Source organism: Epinephelus moara, chromosome 9, assembly GCF_006386435.1.
Source record: "Epinephelus moara isolate mb chromosome 9, YSFRI_EMoa_1.0, whole genome shotgun sequence".
NCBI lineage: Eukaryota > Metazoa > Chordata > Actinopteri > Perciformes > Serranidae > Epinephelus > Epinephelus moara.
In genome coordinates, this window is record NC_065514.1 from 17,722,765 (window position 1) to 17,732,307 (window position 9,543).

At 43.3% G+C, this 9,543-nt stretch overlaps 1 protein-coding gene across 1 annotated transcript; it reads right to left on the reverse strand.

Annotated features, from left to right (window-relative positions):
- Positions 1 to 1,944: 1,944 nt before the first annotated feature.
- nrarpa (NOTCH regulated ankyrin repeat protein a) lies at positions 1,945 to 5,599 on the reverse strand. The gene is made up of 2 exons (XM_050052871.1): positions 5,440 to 5,599; positions 1,945 to 5,236 (listed from the first exon to the last, which is right to left on the reverse strand). Exon 2 carries the CDS (start codon positions 4,734 to 4,736, stop codon positions 4,398 to 4,400), a length of 339 nt encoding a protein of 112 aa, XP_049908828.1. The 5' UTR covers positions 4,737 to 5,236; positions 5,440 to 5,599; the 3' UTR covers positions 1,945 to 4,397.
- Positions 5,600 to 9,543: the final 3,944 nt, after the last annotated feature.

The following is a 9,543-nucleotide window of genomic DNA, read 5'->3' on the forward strand; positions in this document are numbered from 1 at the left end:
TTTTCTTCTCTTTTCGAATTTAAGCTGAAGTAAAAACTCTCAAACCACAGCCGCTATTTAAATCACATCTGTAACCCTCCTTGCTCAAACATTTGCAGTTAACAGCAGGTTGACACCCAGCGAGTGTTACAACATGAACAGGTCAGACATGCAGGAAGATGTATTGTCGTCGTCGCTTTTCCCACGACCCTCCCATTGCCGCGCAATATCAGTTGCAACGCAGCATTTCCATGAAACGGAGAGAGCATGACTCAATGAAGGGTTTCATTTCAAACAAACAGGTGCGGAGCCTAATGAGCAAAAGGTAACCACCAGTATGTTGTGTTTTTATAGGCGCTACACTGAAGTACATTGAAGAAGAAGAAGAAAATGATCACTGAAAGACTTCACTTAAGATTTACATTTACATTTGTTAGTCAGAGCAAAATGCACCCTTTCGCCTTTTTGGCTGCAAATGAGTCAGCGTGTTGCAGTTTTTAGACTCATGATCGGTCCAAATTAGATGAGAGGCGATAACAGTTCAACCATTTTCAGAGTTATTTCATGCACCACCACAGGAAGCTTCAAAGTACATATTTCACAAAACAAAAACTCCCCCGCAAAAATAGACATAACAAGTTTTCTTCCCCTCCAACGAATCAGCTGATTGCAAATTAGCAAGTGTTTTTAGAAGCAGAGCTACTCAGCTTATGGGAAGGGGCGAGAGAAGTGAAAGGCACAAAGATAACTGGAGAAAAAGAGTGTAGATGATGAGTGGAAAGACACTCGAGTTTGCGCGAAAGCAGGTTGTTAGCAGAGAGCTGAATCGTAGCACAGGGCTCAGGCCTTATTCGTCAAGAAAAAGAGAGCACAAGAGAGGAGTGTGTGTTGGAAAGTTTTCGAGTGTGTGGGGGTAACATAAAACCAGCTCTCCCACAACACACACAGGGGAGGGGACCCTTCTTTAAACTGAGCCTACCCACAATGCACTGGGCTCTTTTATCCCGGCAGTGAAAGGATGAGGCCAGATGAATGACAAAAGGAGAGAATGGGGATCTGGGTTGGGCCTGGCTTGGAAGACAGGGAGGGAAAAGAGCGAGAGGAGGGTAGGGGTGTGTTTCCCAAACCAACCTTTTCTGTGAAAAACCCAGGAGGAGGGAGGAGGAGGAGGTGTTTGAGTCAGAGAAGACGTAGCTTCTTGCTTTAAGGGATGAGGAAGAAATGTATGCATACACGGAGAATTCGAGTTTAATGATTTCTTTACTGGCTTGTACACAAACGTACAAAAATAATACAGCACTCATCTCCACATGACATCACGTCATCATCACAGTGTTACAAACGTTCAAAAAATAAAAAGAATACAAACAAAATCAAACATGATGGAACATCTGCATCACTCATGAAAAATCAGCCGTTTCCTCTTGCTTGAAATGAAGCAAGACCAGAAACACAACTTGGTCCAAAGAAGTCAGCACTTTTTTTTTTCTCTTTAAAAAAAAAAATCATCTCACTCATGTACACCAATCCGGCGGCTGGCTCCTTACGTCATAAATGTTATGACCCTGGTATGCCAAACAACCACACAACCGTGCAATTTGTTTTTAATCATGTTACAATGATCTTACCATCAAATGTATTATTCCCCTTTCAAAAAAAACAGGAAGACAGCACTTCAGAAAAGAAAGTGCCCCAAGATATCATCATCATCATCATCATCATCAGCGTCGATATATATATCCATATGTATATATACATACACCCAATCACAGAGATACACGCATCTTTGTTAAAAAAAAACATCATGTTTTTTCCACAAAGTAACACACACATTAGGACATTATCACCTGGAGCATATATTTATACAATAGTATTTTGTTGTGTTTGTTTTTTTCTATTCAGAAAAAAATAAAATGTTGACACATAAAAGCCAACGTTTCAACAACAGTCATCAGTGCAATATTCAAAAAAAAAAAAAAAAAAAAAAAAAAAAAAAAAAAAAAAAAGAGAAATAAAACATCAAGTTTAAGACAAAGCGATGCATATTTAATTTGTGGCCTTGATACCAATCTATACCTTGATGTAGTGGATCTATCGCTTCAGTTTGAACTTGTGGTTCCAGGTTTTTAAAAATGGGAAGTTCTCTTGTTTGAACAACAGCAAGCGACACGGGGGCCCTCAGGAGAAGCACACAATCACACAGACACACTTCAATTAAAAAAAGACACACTCTCTTTCAGCAGCTTCTCATGAGGTACACCTGTGAAGCTTCTATATTGGCCATTTGAGCAGTAGGCTTTAAACAAAAAAAAAAAAAACATGAACAAAAAACAAGAAACATACAAGCAGCATTGATACAAATGTTAGGGTGCCATGACTTTCAAAATGCAGCAGGCAAGTTTATGAAACCAATTTTCCTTTTTTTTGTCTGTGAAATCCTGCAATAGTCATGTGTTGTTGTTTTTTTTTTTGTTTTATTTAAAGTCTTCATCGTCCAACAGTATTAGGGTCCTGCTCAGTAGTAGTAACTATTCCAAAGCCTTGGCTCCTGCAGTTACCCCGTACAAACACTGGGGGCGCACAAGGCTCCGCATTTTTGTGCAATAAAACTCCCTGCATTAAAAAGTCATGCGATACAATTCCATTTTTGTTGTTGTTGTATGACTGGAAAATGAAGACAGAGAGAGAGAGGAGAGTGGAGGTTTATAGGGAAAACAATGGCAGTGTGTGTGTGTATGTGTGTGTATGTGTGTGTGTGTGAAAGAGACAGACAGAGAAGCAGACTCCCTTGCAGAGAAGCAAAAACGATGCATTGCTTGACAGGTTTGGTTGTAGTGTAAAAATAAACTGTCCCGACTGAGGATGCAGGAGTGGGTTCATTGCATCTTCTGTACTGAAGTCCATCTGTCTGTTAGGCTACAAAATAAACAAGAAAAGGAAAACATACTGGCATGCGGATGATCACAGACAAATTGTGAATCTCCTCAGACTCCAAACAACGTGGCAGAGTGGTGAGAGAGCTGAACAACTTGAGAATACTTTATAGTCGAGGTAGCTGGCAAAAGGCAACCAAACAAAGTCCTTTTAATGGGAGGGAGGGTGGGAGGAGGGGGGGGAGAAAGTCCTCTTGAGGGTCAACAGGCTTCAACAGAGGGGTGGATGGAGAGGAGGGGAGAGGATGGGGGGGGGGGGGGGAGTGGCAGGTCTACCTCCACACGGGACAGTTTATACTACGAGTCTGAAGCAGCTTGAGTCACCCTACTTATATAGATTTTTTTTCTTAAGAAGAACCACAACATATTCAAAAAAAAAAAAAAAAAAATGCATCTTCTCAATGTACCTTCATAAATAAAAAAAAAACCCAGCCTGCTTTCACAGTGATGACTAGGATGTTAATAAAATACTGAAAGGAGATTATAAAGTGAATTCCAAATGCGACTTGTCTTTTTTTTTCTTTTGATACAAAGCGAAAGCAGCGGTTTTTTCTTAATAACACAATGACCATCGGCAAAGTGGTCGCAACTGGCCTGAAAAAGTTGGACGCCAGCATGGCAAGATCTGCATGAAGAGCGCATTCAGCTACTGTCTCTTTTATTCTTATCTCTTTTTTTAAAAAAAACAAAAAACAAAAAACAAAAAAAGTAAAGCTATTGTGTACAGTACTTCACAACAATGATGGAGCCACTTGTTGTTACATAATGATTACACATCTGAAAGCGTGTTGGATAGCCATAATGCCGCTCTTTAAGTAAAATAAAATAAAAAAAATAATCAATGGATCTATGAAAGAAAACAGACCTCTGGTAGCCAACAGAGGGCAACCCTTCTTCTCTTGTTCATGTGTCTTCCCTTTCAGATATTCCAGCATGCAGCCATGTAGCATCAAGTGCCGTGTTTCATATAAAATAACTTAAAAAGGGTTTTACAAGTGAACAATGAGGAGCAACAGCCCCCCCCACAAAGAAACTATTCAACTGGGGGTCATGGATAGAGAAAAAAAACTGGGCCATCTGCACTCAGGAGTCCAAACACACACACATGGGATACACAGACACTGGCTTCTTTTATAGTGGACGACGAGATCTAGTATAGACATTCAAGAGGAAAGCTTTAGTACCAACAAACTCACCGAAATGGCGTTGCTTTTGTTAAAGATTGAAGCGCTGTGTATGGAGCATGTGGTGCGCCACTCAGGAGTGCAGAGAGGGCCCCGTTTGGTTTACAATGAGGGAAGATTATTGTGCAGGTCTATTTTTATTTCCTTTTTTTTTTATCATTTTAATTTGGCACAACTATGTAGATAATGGCAGTTTTTTATATTTGCTTTGACAAGAGCCTGGCTTTCCCGTGTGTTGCAGTTTTTTTTCCACTTGTTGTTTTCTATTTTCTTATTTGTTTTACCTGACAGCAGAGACAGATCACCGGGCGCCAGAGGAGTACTTGGCCTTGGTGATGAGGTATAGCACAATGTCTTGGTGGCCCCCGAAGGCGGCGATGTGTAAAGCGCTCCACCCTTCCCTGTTGGCCAGTCGGATATCTGCACCAAACTTCACCAGCAGTTTTACCAGCTCCAGGTTGCCGTCTATGACAGACTGGTGCAGGGCCGTCTGTCCTTCTGGCCCGAAGGAGTTGACGTTGAACTCGCAGTTTGTCATGTTTTGCAGCAAAGAGTGCAGCTCCTTGGTGTTGCCCTTCTTCACCGCCTCCTGGAAAACTCTCTGCGGCGCGGAGCAAGTCGACACATCCGCCTGGCTCATGGTTGCAGCTCGCTGGAGGGTGGGGGAACCAGTAATCCTGCCTGGGCTCTAAAGCTGATAATAATCGTCTTCTCCCTGTTGAGCGTCTCTGGTCTGGTGACAATGCCACAGTTACACTGGATTATAACCAGTTATTAAGGCACTTTAAAGTACTTAAACAGAAAAAAGACCACTGTATATATCCCAAAAAGGACAAGAGAGGAAATAACACACTTGGTGTGCAAAAAATGTTAATATTTGAGAGATCCTAAAATCCCTAAACCATAAAGGGTGCTCTCAAGCGATCCAGGGGTGTCTAGACGTAGTCCCCCCTCTGTAGCAGCAGCAGGTAGCCTATAGCAGGGGATGGAGAAGAGAGACACCTCCAACTTCACTCGGGGAAATTGGAAGTATGACCACTATCTCCACAGGGCAGCCTCCGCAGGTTTTCCTTAAACGGTCCGACCTGATTCCTGGCTACACGTCCCGGCTATATGTCGCTGCTCATGTGGCCAGGATGTCTGAGAAAGGACAAAAAAGACAAGAAAAGTCCGCATGAATCCCGATTCCTCACCAACAGACTGCGAGAGAGGACCCCGCATTCCGCCACATCCAAGCGTGAGAGGAGACCTCCGTGCGCACACGGTTACGCACGGACACACTGCTTGGTTTTTGCCACTAAAACATGTCTGGAAATGAAATCCGCTGCTGATATGAGACTTACCTGTGACAGATGGACGGGTCCGTAGCGACGAAAACGATACAAATCCACCGTGTGGCCCGGTCTGTGTCCTCCGCGCGGTCCGTGTGAGTCTCTGCCCTGCGCTGCGCTCTGGGGGAGTATTTTACGCGTCCTTTATTTGCATGACAATACCATCCCAAAGAATCAACTGTGGAGGAATGGGCGGAAACCCGGGGAGGTTATAGGCTGCCGGCTCTGTTAGGGGGAGGGATCAGAGCCCCTGTGAATCTGCAGGGAGGAGGCGTGGTCTGCTCCGAGGAGGGAGCCAAATGTTGCTGCAGAAATATTAAACAAGCTGCCCACAGCAATATTATGGGGAGCTCTATATATCCGATCTCCTGTTGCCGACCCCAGGAAGCGGACTGAAAGCCAGAGGCATGGTGCTGCCTGAGCTGTAAACTGCTGAAAGAGAGGGGATGTTGCAGGGGATCATCCACTGGATTAAAATCAACAGGAACTTGGAACAAAACGTCAATCAAGCGTCTCCATGTCTCATGAAAGCGATGTAAATAGACTTAAAGGCATCGGGGAGGATTTATTCATGAGGAGCAGCTACTTAAATTGAAATAAAATGTGCACTTAATTAAATAAATGAATAAATAAATAGATAAAATGTGACAGTCGACCTTTAAACTTTCATTTGGAGTCTCACAACAGGTGGGAATTCAAGGAAGAAACTTTAAAAAGGGGGTAGTAATCAATGCCTCATTTACTGCGCAAAATATTAGTCAAACTGGTTTATTATGATGTCTTTAAAGGACTATCTGGACTCATTAACACCCTCTCATGCTAAATGGGAGCAGAAAAGGCGCTGATAATGACATATCATCCAGGGGAGAGTGTGTTTTGTCTGATATATATACAGTACATGTCCTAACTTTCACCTTGTCACCCTGAGACGACCTGTCAGTGAACATCTCACTGAATTTATGCACAAATATTCCAAAAAAATGAGCACAATTCAGGGTCCAGTGTGCGCTCCTGTGCGTAAAGGCAACAGAAGCTATCAAGTTAAAAGGAAGAGTTTTGTTCTCCACATAATTAAGGCTCAGGGGAGACACATAAATGTAGCTGTCTCAAGCGTGAACTCATCTAAAACCCACAGAGAGCCTGTGTGTTCTCTCAAGATTACCTCCGAACCAAATGGAAAAGGACAGTAAACCCCAAACGAGTCTCTGGGTCCGTCTAAAAACACCCCTGAGGAGGAGATTATAGGTGGCTGTTTGAATCATAAACTGCGGATATATTCCAGTTGTTTTAGACCGCGGGACTTCGAATAACAAAAGCCCTGCGCTACTTCCTTTTTGCAAGTGAAAAGAGGTGACGCTGTGCGCAGATTGACACGCCGCTCAGCCCCCACCACCACCGTGGGAACTGGGTGCCTGTGCATGTGTGTGTGTGAGTGTGTGTGAGAAAGACAGAGTGAAGGTGGTGACAGATATTGATAGATAGACACGGGGTTTGACAGAAAGAACGCATGTGAAAGTGACAGAGCTGGATGAAGAGAAGGAAAGGCAGAGAAATATGTGGAAACCGCACCAGGTTACATGTCAGCCTCTCTCGGGCCGTTTGCTCCATTTGGCGGCCCCAGACTTTATCTCATCTGTGTAACACTTTATAAACCGCTCTTCGCTCTGATGGTTTGGTGGCTTTCACACTGTCCTCGTTTTCCCACACTCTGAACTGTACATTTGGCGCACGTCTGTGGCCCTGTGGCTGCATCTGTCTGCACGACTGTGCGACGGTGCATTTGCGCGTCAGCGTGGGAGAGACGGTGACATACAGTGGATCCCACATATAAAGGTCACAACCTTTTTTTTTCATATGGGAGAAAAGTCAATACGAAAACAGGACTGGAGCAATATTTCAATTATTTCCTATATGAATACATTTGAAGATCATTATCATGATCATGTGGGATGATTGTTTTAGACTGACATTTAAGTTGTGTACTGTGGCACCTGAAACTTAAGTAAACAGTCAACCACAGATCAAAATAAAGACACAAGCTGGTTTATTGAACCACATGTAACCATGGAGATGGTATTCATGCTTGAAGTGATGTGGGAGAGGGGCTCGAGTTTATATGGTCGTATTTGACTAAATATTTTGTTTTTACCTCTTGCTGTCAGAGTTGTTATAACAGAAATCACCTCCAAAGATATCTACAGTCTGGGCCTCGTCATATCAACACAACACAGACGACACTAGAGTCCACCGGTTACATCAGGCTAGAGGTTGTTGTATACTGTACAGATTGAAGAAGAAGAATAAGACCAATTGACGTGCTTGGTCATGGACAAGTTCTGGGACGCCGTTTGAAGTTCTGCCTGTTACATGCATTGTCTTCTTTCAAATTACACTTCCATTTTCACAGGAAATTTAACGTTAACATACAGTCTCTTTCAAAATAAACGCACTATGTCAGTACAACACCGTGAATCGAAGTTCTTTTTCCTTCAAAAACAAAAACGTGGTTAGGCTTAGTAAAAAAAAGAACAGGGTTCGGCTTTGGAATCTTACAAGACATGATGATCACTCTCTCAGGTGAAAGTCGGTGTTTGTTGGAACCATCTACCACCATTCCCACCCGCCCTAGTCAGACTTTCGCAGCCTGAACTGTCGTTCTTGTCCTGCCGCGTTTCTCTCTGATGCCGCCAGGTGTCATTAAACTTTAAGGGCAACTGGCCTAAGATCACGCCGATGTTAAAGGACGCCTTTCTTCGTTGGTTTCTGATGCTGCAAGTCACTGCCCAAGCACCGTATTTTGACGACTTTTGAGTGAGACCGGGTTCTATGAACATGTTACGCACACAAAGGCCCAAGCACAAACAGGACCTAAGCACATGTATTAAATGGAGAGACATCAAAGCAAGTGCTGCCCATGAACTGGCACCCAGAGCGGTTGGGGGTTTGGTGCCTTTCTCAAGGGCACCTCAGCAGTGCCCACGAGGCAAACTGGCACTCTCCAGGTACCAGTCCACTATCCATACTTTGGTCTGTCAAAGTCTCCAGTTCCCAAGCCAAGATATGGACTAAGCCCAAATCCACTGTAGACACCTCAAGGCTTGACTTTAACCTATGCTTATAGGTGCGTACCTATGCTCAACTGCTAATGTAACTGTATAGTTATGTGCAGGCTAAAACACCACGCACACGGATCTAGAAACGTGGTTTAACTATTCGCCAGAACTATGTTTCAAGGGTCCCAGTACACAATGGAATCTCACCAGACACCTGCCGACTGATCAGAATCCTGTTGTTAAATCTTTCGTGTGTGTCATACATTTGTTGAAGTTGAGAACTTTGACTTTAGGACTTACATGGTGAACAACAGGCCAAACAATCTGTGTGGGAGCCTGTGATTCATCTGTTTTTCGGACTCTTTTAGGTGCATGTGCAGGTGACTGTGTGCTGTTTGTTCCTCTGCAACAAGTGGCCCACAGCTGCAAATGCTCCAACACAAAGACTGCGGCTCTGACTCATTACTAGAAATGTGGTGGATACCTCACACAGACCTTTTAATGCAAGCTACAGTAACAGTCAGATCTTTTAATGCAACCTTAACAGATGTGTGCTCCTCTCTACAGTTAAAATTCAAAGCTCCCACAGTATATTAGTTACTTATTCAGATTTGATAGCACATTTGGTATTTTAAGGACCATTAAAAGATTTTATTACATTTGTTACATATATGTTTTTTTAGGGTTACTGAATGGTGCAGAACATCTTCTGGAAAATCAGGAACATCTGTCCGCTATCAGAGCTTTGGCTTCAGTGCGTCTGGACACTTGGAAAACATTTGCACAGACCGCAGGAGCCAAACGTTTCTCCGATTGGATGAGTTTTTCTCCCCCAAACTCTGTGGCATTTGCTCTCCTCTCTCTGCCCCCCCTCCACTTCGCTCCTGAGTCTTTCTTGGTAATGTGAGTCTGGGAAGCAGCCAAAACCAGATACAATGATGAGGCTGTTGTGTAGGCATACTTCAAGCAGTGATGAAATACTTTTACAGTTTGATTTTCTCTTTGACAGGCCTAATTATTATTAACAGTCATAGTTTGCCATAACAGATCCTTTAGTGAGGGT